At 40.2% G+C, this 15459-nt stretch overlaps 1 protein-coding gene across 2 annotated transcripts; it reads left to right on the top strand.

The window, feature by feature from the left end:
- Positions 1–3722: 3722 nt before the first annotated feature.
- Positions 3723–15140, top strand: LOC133715205 (glutamate receptor 3.6-like). Of its 2 annotated transcripts, none has more exons than XM_062141617.1 (7): positions 3723–3740; positions 11282–11634; positions 11834–13173; positions 13259–13539; positions 13695–13726; positions 13821–14230; positions 14403–15140. In XM_062141617.1, the coding sequence occupies exons 2-7, from the start codon at positions 11352–11354 to the stop codon at positions 14883–14885; spliced, it is 2829 nt and encodes a 942-aa protein (XP_061997601.1). In that variant the 5' UTR covers positions 3723–3740; positions 11282–11351; the 3' UTR covers positions 14886–15140. The 2 variants fall into 2 exon arrangements, with proteins under 2 accessions (XP_061997601.1, XP_061997595.1); XM_062141611.1 differs by lacking the exon at positions 3723–3740 and adding an exon at positions 3853–3979.
- The last annotated feature ends 319 nt before the right edge of the window (positions 15141–15459 follow it).

Raw genomic sequence — 15459 nt, 5'->3', positions numbered from 1 at the left:
TGGGCAACATATATTCCAATATTTGCATAAAATAAAAGGAATTTAAATACAAGAAAGCAACAACCTTAATTATAAAAACTTACGTGATTGTTCTTGGCTTGAAGACACGCTCGTGTTGATGCAGGCGTGTAACTAAATTAGGATTGCCGGAATCTGGTCGGAAATTGGCAGTTGGTGGGCTGCCCTTCTCCCTTCTTTTTTTTTCTTTTTTTTCTCTTTCTTCTTTTTTTTTCTTTTTTTTTTCTTTTTTTTCTTTTTTTTCTCTTTCTTCTTTTTTTTTTTTTTTCCTGGGCCCACTCCTTCCCCTTCTTCTTCTATGCATCTTCTTCCTTTCGTTTTCTGTTTTTTCTTTTTTCGCAAGGCAGGCGGGCTTGCAGGGACGCAGGCAGGCAGCTTTGGCAGTAGGTGCGTTGCAAGGTGGCTGACTGGTGGACTGGGCTGGCTGGTGTGCAGGCAGCAGCGGACTGGTGCAGGTTGCAGGGGTGCACGCGGATGTGCAGGCTGCAGCGCGGGCTGCTGTAGGTTGGCATGCTGCGGTGCTTGGGCTGCAGGAAGGGTTTACGGTAGGGAGCTGCGCGGGCTGGTGCAGGGACGTGTGCGGGCTGGTGCGGGGACGTGTGCGGGCTGGTGCGCAGGTTGCAACTGTGCGGCAGGAGGCAGGCGTCGGCAAGAGGGCTGCAAGGGAGGGCTGCGGCAGATTTTGGTGTTTAGGGTTTTTAGGTTTTTTTTCTTTTTCGGCTAGGGTTAGAACTCGTGCTGATAACATGTTGTAGGAGAATGGAATTGTGTTTATGATTGATAATAGGAGCCCTTTAAATAGGGAGTTACAAGGTATCAAAAAGGTAATAGAATCCGATTACAATTGAATACCTAAAACACATTTCTATTACAACTCTAAACCCTAGTTTGTAGAGGCACACATTATGTCGACATCCTTCAACACATGAGACAATTTGAATTAAACTTAAGCTAGTTAAGCTTTGCTCACTTACTCAAACTCATTTAAAATAGCTAAAATGTTTTTGATGTAACCAGAAAGTAAAAAGTAATGTAGTAACTAGTAAGTCCCAAGTAGTGTTCTGTTTTTGCTCCCGACAAAATACTCAATCTCGACTCTGGATAGATTCTTGTAGGCTTATGTTCCTTAAATGCAAAGGAATATTTAAGAAGAAAAAGTAAAATGTCGAGTGTAACAATCATTTCATCCATTTAGCGATGAGAGAAGTCTGCACCTCTCCACCTGGGTACATTCTGTTAGGTTCCAGCCCATGAGTATTTCCTAAGACAATTGTCTTAGAGTATGAGAATTGTTTACCCAGTAGGTTTTGGATTCCTACTGATGAATGGAGTTCCAATGAGGAAGGAAAAGCCTTATTGATGTTGGATTACCTGTAATCCTTGTTGATTACAGAGAAGGAGAAAGCATAATTGCCTACCACCAATAGGAATAGGTTTCCTAATCGGTGAAGAAAGCTGATATCCTTATGGCTATATAAGGAGGGGTTCTGCTCTAGGTTTTTCATCACAAAGACAGAGAGCAAAGTGTATTCCATTCTCGGAGTTAGAGAGTGAGAGAGGGCAAAGAAGGGAGAGATAGGAAGAGAAGAGAGAGTCCTTGTTTTCTTATTCTTTCTGGTTGTACCCATTATAAATATAGTGGAAGATCGTTTTCTGCCCGGTGGACGTAGGCAAAAGTTTTGCTGAACCACCTTAAATCTGTGTTCTTGTGCTCGTATCTTTGTGGTTGTTTCTCTTGGTGTGCTGTGCTTATTTGTGGTTTTTCGACTTCACATATTGACCGATTCTCAACAAGTGGTATCAGAGCTCAGGCTCGTCTGGGAAATTCAAGGTTTGAATCGGTAGGTTCGGTGTTGTCAGAATGGAAGGAACAAATAGCACAATGATCAAACTCACCCACTCAAATTGGGTGACGTGGACGCCAAGAATGAAGGAAAGTTGGGAAACTTTCATGGTGACCGTAAGTAATTCTGCGTCTGATGGAGTATTGTCTATGGATACCGTTAAGGATAACATGCTTAAGGAAGAAACAAGAAGGAAAGCTGTGGGTATAGACAATGGACAAGGAAAGCTTCTTGTCACAATGGGTAAAGACAAGAATTCAGGTCGAGGGTTTAGTGGCAAGTGTCACTATTGTGGCAATACGGGCCACATGAAGCGGATGTGTCGAAAGTGGAAACAGGACAAAAAGAAAGGCAACTACTAAAATAATGGAGATGCTGACATTATCTCAGGAGATGTTCTTACAGTTCAAGAATGTCTATATGTTGGTGACAAGGGTCACGATTGGTTCGTGGATACCGGTGCAAGTTGTCATGTTACTTCCAACTTGGAGTTTTTTTCTACATACGAAGCACGCAACTTTGGGATGTTAAAGATGGGCAATACAAGCTACTCCAAGATTTCAGGAATGGGAAATATCTGCATCGAGACTAATCTTGGTTACCAAATGACATTGAAGGATGTGAAGCACGTTTCTGATTTGCGTGTCAACATATTGTCTTCAAGTGCTCTTGATAGACAAGGTTTCCACCAATATATTGGTGATGGAAAGTGGACGCTTACAAACGGGTCGTTGGATGTTGCTAAAGGAGAACTTTGTCATTCCCTGTACAAGACACATAGCTTGGTATGCAGAGATGACTTGAGTGCAATGGGTGATACTTCTTTACACATATGGCGCCACAGCGAAGGCCATATAAGGAAGAAAGGTGATCTGGAAAAGAAGTCCCTAATTTCCTTTTCCAATGATGAGTTTTCTGACCAGGAAGAAGATGGTCAAGAGTTGTTCCACCAGGAGGGACATGGTGATGGGTTATTCGATCAGGGGGAGCCTGGTCAGGGGGAGCTACATGCTCCAAACATGAAGTTCTGCATCAAGTCAGCTCGGGCGGACTCCCAGTAATGGAGTCACGCTGGTATTCCTCCCTCATGGTCTGGAGGGGGAGATTGTTGGGTTCCAGCCCATGAGTATTTCCTAAGACAATTGTCTTAGAGTATGAGAATTGTTTACCCAGTAGGTTTTGGATTCCTACTGATGAATGGAGTTCCAATGAGGAAGGAAAATCCTTATTGATGTTGGATTACATGTAATCCTTGTTGATTACAGAGAAGGAGAAAGCATAATTGCCTACCACCAATAGGAATAGGTTTCCTAATCGGTGAAGAAAGCTGATATCCTTATGGCTATATAAGGAGGGGTTCTGCTCTAGGTTTTTCATCACAAAGACAGAGAGCAAAGTGTATTCCATTCTCAGAGTTAGAGAGTGAGAGAGGGCAAAGAAGGGAGAGATAGGAAGAGAAGAGAGAGTCCTTGTTTTCTTATTCTTTCTGGTTGTACCCATTATAAATATAGTGGAAGATCGTTTTCTGCCCGGTGGACGTAGGCAAAAGTTTTGCTGAACCACCTTAAATCTGTGTTCTTGTGCTCGTATCTTTGTGGTTGTTTCTCTTGGTGTGCTGTGCTTATTTGTGGTTTTTCGACTTCACATATTGACCGATTCTCAACACATTCAAGTGGGTGCTCATCTTCATCTCATGGAACAAATCAAATTCTATCATCAGATACTATAAAAAGAGTGTCTCTTTCTGGGTATTTATTACTCATTAATATGATTAATTTCCCAGCACATATTAAATTCATGGCAATTATTGTATTGTTAAGAATCTTTCATCCTCATCATACTTGACCGATTCCCAAACTCTCTAGTATTATTGTTCAGGTGGGTGTGTGAAAGCATGGCAATTTTATGCTAGTTTTAGCCTATAACCATGAACTCTTTAATGGATGCTTCTAAATTCTAGCTTTTTGCTTTTATAAATTCCCTACTTTTTGCCTTATGAGATATTGTCATCCTCTTTAGGATCCGGCTGTTTGCCAATTTCTGATTCGAATTGGCCTTGGTTTTAGGGAATGAGTTTTCTTCTACTGGGTTTTGAGTTCAAGTCCCAGTTTGCTCTGGTACTATAAAGCTTCTCACTACTTATTTTCCTGTTCAATGAGTTTTTTGTTGTAAATCATTATGACTATATCATGTATAATAAGTGTAATGGAATGCATTAGGTGAAATGGAATATAATAGGTGTAATGGAATGCATTAGGTATTGTGGAATGTGGTAGGTGTAATAGGATTGCTCCATGTTTTGTAGCCTATATAAAGAGACTTCAAAGAAGTAATGAGAACACACATCTCACACTTCATTCTATGCAGCTAACTCTCTCTCTCTCTCTCTCTCTCTCTCTCTCTCTCTCTCTCTCTCTCTCTCTCTCTCTCTCTCTCTCTCTCTCTCTCTCTCTCTCTCTCTCTCTCTCAAGTTCTTGAAAGCAAAGCTCTCTTCATTTTCTGAAACAGTTTTTATGTTCGTTTTACAACACGTTATCAGCACGAATAGCTCTACGATTTGGATTGCAGATTGACAAGAGGAGAGGTGAATAACTCTTGGATTGTAGAGAAGAGGCAGTTCATCATTCAATCAACTTCACTCTACCAGCTCTACAACCAAGTAGGTTTTTCCAAACAAAAAACCGATTTTGCTGTTTCATTTTACCTTCTGTTCTCTGTGTTCCAGTATTTATTTGAAATAGTAAATCAACTTCAAAACTCACCAAATTTTGTATGCTGGAGCCCCTATGTGTTTACTGTATCTCTGTAAATTTTCATATTTTTCTGGGTAGTTTTGCTTAGTGTTTCAGTTCGTCTTTCGACTGTTGTTCAGTAGGAACTGCAGTCATGATTTATGACTTTTGTTGAAGCATCTAGTTTAACCTAATCCTCTATGAGAGACACTTATTTCTCTTGCACTATAATTGGCATAATTGAATGAGAAAAAGGAAAATCAGTAGCTTTTAATTTAGCTATCAACTTCTTCAGTTCATGTATATTGTGGCAAATATTTATATATACTTGTTTGGACTTTGTGATAATGATACATCTTTCCTTCATTATTTATTATGATAATGTTTTGTGGTGTTACCTGCTCATATTAAATTTAAATATTTTACCCGCTTAAATTCTTTGCATTAGAATATATATGTGCGGAATGCAGGTACTTAATGAACCAGAAGTTCACACATAAATATTGAACCAGAAGTTCATACATAAATATTGAACCAGAAGTTCACACGTATCGAACCCGTAGTTTCGATAACATTGAAAGGTTATGAATCTTTCCAAGTAGGCGCACCCAATTCGATGCGATGTCTAGGCAAGATACAATGAGGCTGTGTACTTAAGAGAGCCTCGCTCCACCCAAACCTCATACTCTTACCTGGTCGTATTTAATTGGAGTTACCAAAAGGGTTGAGTAATAACTTTTCATTCCTTGGCAGACCAGCTTGAGCCCAGCATGCCCACTCTCTCTCTGCGGGACCTAGCAGCCCAGCAGGCGTCACACACCATTTGAATTACGCATGAAAGGCCGGGTCACAAGCCCGCAGACTAAGCCCGATAGGCTTCACTATCAAGCCCACTCCTTTGGTCCAGCAGAATCAAATAAAAGGAAAAATGATTTGAAATTGTAAATAGATTCACCATATTTAATGTGTAATTAATTGCCAGAAGCATTTATTCATATAATTGTGTGATAATTAATATGATATATTACTAGCATGCAATTAATATCTCAATTGATTTGTGATTTCCATTTATTCAATTTGTGAGATATTATTTCAATTTGCTCTATTCAATATTATTGTGTTACTTGTCTAAATTTTCGCACTAGAATATATGTGTAGAAAATGCAGGTACCTAATCAACTAGAAGTTCTAAATGAACCAGTAGTTCATTCACATATCGAACCTGTAGTTTCGATAATGCCATTTAAGAAACTTGAAGTTTCCTTCATAAATTCACCACACATGATAAAACCAGTAGATTTTACATGTTTAATCCGATTTTCCATACCATGTTATAGAACCTGAAATTCCTATTAGTTGCTTATGAACGATACTACCCAAAGCACTAAGATTATTTGTTCCTTTCCTGTAAGAAATGCCAAATCTCAACAAACTTGACTTTGTTGCTTTGGAGGTTTCCAGAAGAAACTATCTAAAGTGGACTCAAGATGTGATAATTCATCTAACTTCAAAGAAGATGAGATCAATAATCAATGTTGACAATGTCACCCGAGAGGCTTTTAAGGCGAGTGCCGTAATTTTCATAAAGAAACATATGGAGAAAGCAGTCCAAGCTGAGTATCCGATCAAGATGATGCACAGACTCTCTGGGTCGCTCTGGAAGAGCGCTTTAACCATCAAATGACCATTTTCTTGCCTGAAGCAAGACATGATTGGCAGAAAGAAAATAACCCACATGACCGTCAGTCAGGTGGCCAAGGCCCAAGAGGCCAAGGAGCACGTAATCCAGCTCCACATGGCCAAGACCCATGTGGTGAGAATTGTGATGCCCTAGCTCACCAAGCCCGAGTTGAAAGGAACACTAGTCTGGCTCGTCGCCACCAAAATTAGCATGATCTTTGTCATCGATGTGGAGGAATTGACTGTTGGTCCCGCACCTGCTGTGCGATAGCCGAAGCAGTAGATGAGTATTACGCCAGTCGTGGAACTCGAAATACCAACTTTATTGAAGAGTCATTTTTCATCGATTCCACACTAGAGATCATGGATTTTCAGGCAGTTACTAAACATACCGAGAATTAGAACTCGAAGACATGGATATAATTGGCCCCTTGTGCCATATTTTCATCTTAATGAATGAAACATCTTCAGATTTTGGTGATTTATGTTTTCAATTATTTTGGATTATAGAAATGTGGTTATGTTCGAATATATTTAATTCAATAAATTTATTTATACATGTGATCCATTGAATTAAATAAATTAATAGGCATATTCTATGGAGAAGTTTGTTGTCTGGCTAACAGTGCTATTATGCACACCATACTCCCAAATCGGAGATATTTTCAAACTTATTGCCTATTCATACCTCTGTGACAACTGCATCAGGACAATCCAACCTGATAGAGGGCTATGGCATAGTCCACTTTATGTTGTCCAATGGTATTGAATTTACCATTAATAAAGTCTTATATTCTCCACGTTCCAGAAGAACGTTATTGAGTTTTAAGGATATTCGAGCCAACGGTTATCATGTTGAAACCATTGAGAAAAATGAGTGTAATATCTTTGCATAACCTTTGAATATGCGGCCAGAAGCGTATATTGGAGAAATTGAAATCTGTTAGCTAGAAGCTAACTTATTCGAGCAACTACTTGCTATAACATGACCATTTGAGACACCCTAGGTCAAAGTATGATGCACTGTATCGTCAACTTATCACACGGGCATCCCCTTCTGAATAAGGGTCTTGTGTTTAGTAACACATTATGCCAAACTTGCTCGATCGTTAGGAATGTTAAACTCTAGACCATCATGTGCAAAGACTAGTATATATACACACCATTTTTCTGCACAGAATGCAAGGAAAATTTGTGGACCTATCCAACCACCATGCGGACCATTTAAATATTTCATGGTTTTGGTTGATGTATCGACAAAGTGATCACATGTTACACTATTGTCCACAAGAAAATGCTGCTTTTGCTAAACTCTCGCCCAGATCATGAAATTGTGGCTCACCACTCGGATTATCCCATAAAGTCCATAAGACTTGATAATGCCGGAGAGTTTACATCGAAGTCTTTCGATGATTATTGCATATCCCTTGGGATTGATGTTGAACATACAGTTTCCTATGTTCACACCCAAGATGGTCTCGTAAATAGAATCTTGGTAATGAACACCAAGCTTCAAGTTTTTGCGTGGGGCTATGCAATTTTGCATGCAGCCATGTTGGTCCGACTGAGGCCCATTGCCACCCAACCCTATTCCGCGTTACAGTTGGTGACTGGGTACGAACCTGATGTTTCGCACTTACGTGTATTTAGGTGTGCAGTTTTCGTGCCAATTGCGCCGCCACAACGTACAAAAATGGGTCCTCAACGAAGGATGGGCATATATGTCGGTTATGAATCCCCATCCATTATACGCTTTTTAGAGCCCTTGACAGGCGATCTCTTTACCGCTAGATTTGCGGATTGTCACTTTGATGAGACAGTCTTCCCGCCGTTAGGGGGAGATAAGAACGTTATCGTTCCTGATGAACGACGTGAATTGACATGGAATGTCCCCACTATGTCTCATCTTGATCCCCGAACCGCACAATGCGATAATGAAGTGCGGAGAATTCTAGATCTACAGAGTATAGCCCAAAATATGCCAGACGCTTTCTCTGATCTAGCTAAAGTGACCAGATCACATATACCTGCTGCAAATATGCCTGTAAGGATAGACGTCCCCGTATGACATGTCGTCCCAGATGGACGAGGTACGACCATGGCGGCTAACCAGTCATATGTCCCTGCCCAGAAGTGAGGTAGACCATTAGGTTCGAAAGATTCTTATCCCCAGAAGAGGGTAAACTCGGCACAAATGAATCTTCTTGACATCGCAATCTCAAACTGATTCATCTCACGAGATAAATCCGGATTATGGGTCCGTCCTAGAAGAGACGACGTTGGGGGACGCTCTAACATTTGAACCCACTCCCGAGAATAGAGAAATCTCGGTAAATTTTGTGAGATTTGGAATTGGAATGAGATTATCATCGATGATGTGTTTGTATTTGCGGTGGCCACCGAAACTAAAACAAGAGATGAAATCGAACCTTGCTCCGTTGATGAATGTCAACGAAGAAACAACTGGCCAAAAAGGAAATAAGCAATCCAGGTCAAATTAGATTCCTTGACAAAGAGAAAGGTGTTTTGGACCTGTTGTTCCTACACCTCCCCATGTTAAACCTGTAGAATTTAAATGGGTATTTATAAGGAAGCGTAATGAGAAAAATGAGATTGTGATACACAAAGCTCTTCTAGTGGCGCAAGAATTTTCTCAACGCCCTGTGATTGATTACGAGGAGGCGTATTCTCCCGTAATGAACGTCATAACGTTCCACTACCTTATCAATTTGGTAGTTTCCGAAAAACTGAATATGCAGCTTATGAATGTGGTCATAACTTATCTCTAGGGGGATCATAATACAGAGATATACCTGAAAGTTCTTGAAGGACTTAAGGTACCCAATGCAAATAGTTCTAGACCACGGAACGTGTTCTCCATTAGTTTTGAGGTGTTCACTTTATGAATTAAAACAATCTAGATGGAAGTGGTATAACCGTCTAAGTGAATATTTGATCGGGATGGGATATGTGAATAATAAACTACGCCTATGCGTGTTTATTAAGGAGACAAATTCCGGGTTTGCAATTATGGTGGTCTATGTCAAAGACATGAATTTGATTGATATTCCTGAAGAGATCAAGGAAACTGCAAAGCACCTGAAGTCGGAATTTGAGAAGAAATGCCTTGGAAGAACAAATTATTGTCTCGACCTGGAGCCCGATCAAAGTGCAGATGAAATTTTGGTCCATCAACCAAATTACATCCAGAAGATGTTAATATGCTTTAATAAGGATAAAAGCAAGCACACCCATGGTCGTCCGAAGTCTATAGAGAACCGTATCGTTCTGCTGGTGATAACAAAGAGATATTGGTGCCAGAAGTCCCATATCTAAGTGCAATAGGCGCATTATTGTACTTGGCTCAATGCCCTAGACAGGACATCTCTTTCGATGTGAACTTGTTAGCTAGATATAGCTCTGCGCCAACACACCGCCACTGGAATGGTATAAAAGACATTTTTCGTTATCTTAGAGGCTATTTATCAGACCCACACAAGGCACGTTCCCAAACTGGTTATGTCTTTACCATTGGGAATACCGCAATTTCTTGGAGATCTACAAAACAGACCCTTGTTGCTACCTCTTCGAATCATGCTGAGATTCTAGCTCTTCACGAAGCAGTACGTGAATGTATATGGTTGAGAGCCATCACAAAGCATGTTCAAAGCACATGTGGGCTGCATTCCACCACTGATGAACCAACCACTATCCACGAGGATAATGCTGCTTGCATAGAGCAAATGAAGACGGGTTTCATCAAAGGAGACAACACCAAACATATTGCACCAAAATTCTTCTTCAATCAGCAACAATAGGAGCATCAGAAGATTGAGGTCAAGCAGATTCGATCTGAAGACAATCGTGCAGACCTCTTCACTAAGTCACTACCAAAGTCTACATTCCAGAAGCATGTACAAGGTATTGGTCTACGTAAGTTATCTGAATTACCTAACATGTAATTTTCAGGGGGAGTTGAAATCAAGGGGAGTATCCAGAAGCATACCCACTTGACCATCGTGTACTCTTTTTGTCCTTCGTCTAGGGTTATTTTGTCCCACTGGGTTTTGTTACCTGGCAAGGTTTTAACGAGGCACATCTCTAACATGGTCACCCCACTTACATTACATCCTGAAGATGTTTTGATTCGACATATATGCATTTGCTCATCTTTTTCCTTCGACCACGGGTTTTTCCCACTGGGTTTACCGGGCAAGGTTTTGGTGCAGCAATCTTAAATGCATCCCTCCCGTAGACATACTATCTACTTATGATGCTGATAATAAGACTTCACCTATCTCCAAGGTTTTTGATGAGGCAACTTAGAAGCGCACAACCTAAGCAACACTATTGACATGAAATATCCAAGGGGGAGTGTTGTAAATCATTATGACTATATCATGTATAATAAGTGTAATGGAATGCATTAGGTGAAATGGAATATAATAGGTGTAATGGAATGCATTAGGTATTGTGGAATGTGGTAGGTGTAATAGGATTGCTCCATGTTTTGTAGCCTATATAAAGAGACTTCAAAGAAGTAATGAGAACACACATCTCACACTTCATTCTATGCAGCTAACTCTCTCTCTCTCTCTCTCTCTCTCTCTCTCTCTCTCTCAAGTTCTTGAAAGCAAAGCTCTCTTCATTTTCTGAAACAGTTTTTATCTTCGTTTTACAACATTTTTTACCCTTTTCTTGATCCTCTTTTACTGTTCAACCTCTATTCATTTTTCCCAAAAAAAAAATCTCTTTCCTCAGTGGCCGCTATTTCCTTATAATATTGATTGATTGTTTTGTCTTCTCCATTTGGCTCTTCTGAGCTCAACCCACCAATTGCTATTTTGCTATCTCTTTATCTGTGTTTCATGAATAGAGATTTTCATTTCTTGTGAACCCTTTTATTTCTCTACTTCTTATGGAGTTTATGTTGGATAAAATTCCTTGGAGCCATTTGTTTCTTTCATATGGGTGAAATTTTGAAGTTGCTTGTCTTAACTACGGCAGTGCTTGGATTTAAAGCTCAGTTGAATCTATCACTGTCTGGGAAGCTGGGTTGGTGAAAGTTGTGGGGTTCATGAGTGAACAATTCACCATGAATATAGCTTGGCTCCTGCTGTTGATGGTTTTCTTTAATGGGTTTGCCTCACATGGAGCTACCACCAACATCTCTACAAGACCAGAAGAAGTAAATGTTGGGGCTATGCTTGCTTTCAATTCCATTGTTGGCAAAGTTGCCAAAGTGGCAATACAAGCTGCTGTTGAAGATGTGAATTCTGACCCTTCTGTTCTCAATGGAACCAAGATGAAAGTTACAATGCAGAATTCAAATTACAGTGGATTTCTGGGCATAATTGAGGGTATGTATGACTTTATTTTTGAACTTTTTTCTTTGATTTATCACATAGAATGATTGGATAGATTAATAAAGTTTGGTTCTTTATTCATATGAGCGTATGCATGCATGACCTTGTTTTCGAACCTTTTTCTTTAATGTATATTATAGAATGAGGGATAGATTAATAAAGTTTGGTTCTTTATTCATATGATTCACTACAGCTTTACGATTCATGGAGAACGACACAGTGGCCATAATTGGACCCCAGAATGCTGTAACGGCTCATGCAGTATCTCACATTGCAAATGAGCTGCACACTCCTCTGTTGTCATTTGCAGTAACAGATCCCACCCTGTCTTCACTTCAGTTCCCATATTTTGTTAGGACTACTCAGAACGATTTGTTTCAGATGGCTGCAATAGCCGATATGGTTGAGTATTATGGATGGAGAGAGGTAATTGCAATATATGTTGATGATGATTTAGGGAGAAATGGGATTGCAGCATTAGGGGATTTGCTTGCTGAGAAACGTTCTAAGATCTCATACAAAGCACCTCTGGTTCTTGATCCTACTCGGAATAACATCACTGATGTACTGATTAAAGTGTCTTTAACTGAGTCTAGGATTATCGTTCTTCATGTTTATCCAGGTTGGGGCCCTGAGGTGCTTAGTGTGGCCAATTATCTTGGCATGATGGGAACAGGGTTTGTTTGGATAGCTACTCATTGGCTTTCTAGTTATATAGATTCCACCATTCCCCTCCCTATGAGTACTTTGGATAATATGCAAGGAGTTCTAACATTGCGCATGTACACGCCAGATACAGAACAGAAAAGAAAATTTGTTTCGAGGTGGAGCAACTTGACTAGTGGTAACCAAATTGGGTTGAATGCTTTCGGTCTCTATGCTTATGACTCTGTATGGTTGCTTGCTCATGCACTTGATGCCTTTTTTGATCAAGGGGGAAACATTTCATTCTCAAATGATTCAAGGTTGACTCAGATGCCCAGAGGGGACCTAAATCTTGAATATCTGAATATATTTGATGGAGGGAGCTTGTTACTTCGTAACATATTTGGAGTTAATATGACTGGCACAACTGGCTCGTTTAAGTATACTCCAGATAGGGACCTCATTCGTCCTGCTTATGAAATCATAAATGTGATTGGCACTGGGGTTAGGAGGATTGGTTATTGGTCTAACCATTCTGGTTTATCAGTTAAGCCTCCAGAAACATTTTACACAACCCCACCAAATCGTTCTAGTCCGAACCAAAGCCTTTACAGTGTGATTTGGCCTGGAGAGACGGCACAGAAGCCTCGTGGTTGGGTTTTCCCAAACAATGGAAGGCATTTGAAGATTGCAGTCCCAAACCGTGCTAGTTTCCGTGAATTTGTATCATATACACGAAGCAATGACATGTTCACTGGGTACTGCATTGATGTTTTTACTGCTGCATTGAACTTGTTGCCCTATGCTGTTCCCTACAAACTTTTTCATATTGGTGATGGTAAAAGAAATCCAAGGAGCACTGATCTTGTGCACACAATCCAAACGGGTGTGAGTATCACATACAGAATAACATTTCTTATAAATTTCTGAAGGTGAATGCTTTATCTGATTCCCCGTTTCTTGTTCTATATAGGAATATGATGCAGTAGTAGGTGATATTGCAATCACCACCAACAGAACCAGGATGGCAGATTTTACGCAGCCATACATCGAATCTGGGCTAGTAGTAGTTGCACCTGTTAAGACGACATTGAATTCAAATCCTTGGGCATTTCTGAGGCCATTCAATAAAATGATGTGGGCTGTCACTGCTGCCTTCTTTCTCATTGTTGGAACAGTTGTTTGGATATTAGAGCATCGACTGAATGATGAATTTCGGGGCCCTCCTAGAAGACAACTCGTCACTATTCTTTGGTGAGTAACTATGCTTATTGATTGGATGATGACAACTTCTCAATTTTTACCTTGCCCAAATGCATCTAGATAATAATGTCTTTCAATTGGTGTAACTACTCTGATAATGTCTGTTTGTGGTCAAAATCCCACAACCATTGTGCTTTCATTTGCAGGTTTAGCTTTTCAACTTGGTTCTTTGCCCATAGTAAGTCAATTTTCACCAAGTTCAGTCTTTTGGTTTATAACTGTATAAGACCTTCGGTTGATGCTTAGCACTTTATTATGGTTGTGGTATGTAGGAGAAAATACAGTCAGCACCCTGGGTCGCCTAGTACTAATCATATGGCTATTTGTGGTTCTTATCATCAACTCAAGCTATACTGCAAGTTTGACCTCAATCCTAACGGTGCAAAAGCTTTCTTCCTCCATCAAAGGCATTGAAACTTTGCTCGAAAGCAAGGACCCCATTGGTTACCAACAGGGTTCATTTGCCGAGTATTATCTCATTGAGGAACTCCACATTGACAGTTCCAGACTCGTGCCACTCGTCATGCCAGAAGATTATGTGAGAGCCTTAAAAGCTGGTCCACATAAAGAAGGTGGTGTTGCCGCAGTTATTGATGAGCGTGCATACATGGAGCTATTCCTCTCAAGCCGATGCGATTTCAGCATTGTAGGGCAAGAATTTACCAAAACCGGATGGGGATTTGTAAGTTTCTCCATTGTGTATGACTATTAATCTAGACTGCATAATAAATGATTCAGCACTGACAGTTAGTTACATTATATGTAAGACCGTCTGTTTATCTTCACAGACCTGATACCTAACTATCAGATTCTTAATTCTCATAGTTTATAACATCATGTTCATTTGAAATCAGGCTTTTGCAAGGGACTCGCCTCTATCAGTGGACCTGTCAACTGCTCTGTTGAAGCTGTCGGAGAATGGGGATCTACAGAGGATCCATGACAAATGGCTTCTCAGAAGTCCTTGTACTTTACAAGGAGCAAAGCTAGAAGTGGACAGGCTTGAACTTAGAAGCTTCTCGGCCCTTTTTATTATCTGTGGCGGAGCTTGTTTGGTTGCTCTCATTATATATTTCAGCATGATGTGTTACCAGTTCACCAAGCGGTACACTGACAGTTTGTCTTCTTCCGGGAGCTCCACATCTCGGCGTCTTCAGACCTTTCTCACATTTGTTGACGAGAAGGAAGAAGTACAAAGCCGATCCAAAAGGAGAAGCATGGAGAAGATGTCAAACCGAAGTGTGGGTGAAGATGACTCGTCAAACAGTTCCAAAAGAAGACATATAGATCAGTACTCATGTGCAAGCAGAAGTTTTGAAGATAGTAACAATGCCTGATCAGGACTATCCCAATTCCCAATAACTTCATGGGTCTTTTGCTATTGATGAGTTAGGTTAGAAGCATATGTATACACAGCTCATGTCATTATATTAATGCTGCATTACTCTTTTAGGGGAATGCTCTGGCAAGCTCTGTACTAAAGTTGGTGCAAAATGGCATGACATTCAGTAACTTATTTATACAAGGGCACCCCTACACACAAGCAGTATTTATTTCAACATAACTTGGGCAATTAGAGGCCCGAGGACTCATTGGCAGTGCTTTTGAAATGCTTCTGAAACCATTCCTCTTCTGTTCAATGTTTGCGCTCAAACTTTGTATACTTGAATCAGAAGGTATGGGAACCGACTAGCAAAGTAGCCATCATATCCTTCGGGCACTGGTCCTATAGGAGTTCCTGAAACAGCCACCATAAATCAAGAGTTAAAATCACTGATAACGACACCTAAAAAACATAAGAGCTGGCATGCTTAAGAGTTAAGACTGATGATTGATATCTTTAATTTGAAACACTTTTCAGTACTGATAATTCATCATCAATGTACAAAACAAAACAATTACATCTTTGAA

Source organism: Rosa rugosa, chromosome 1, assembly GCF_958449725.1.
Source record: "Rosa rugosa chromosome 1, drRosRugo1.1, whole genome shotgun sequence".
NCBI lineage: Eukaryota > Viridiplantae > Streptophyta > Magnoliopsida > Rosales > Rosaceae > Rosa > Rosa rugosa.
Note: the sequence above shows the minus strand (reverse complement) of the source record. Positions and strands in the feature narration are given on the sequence as shown.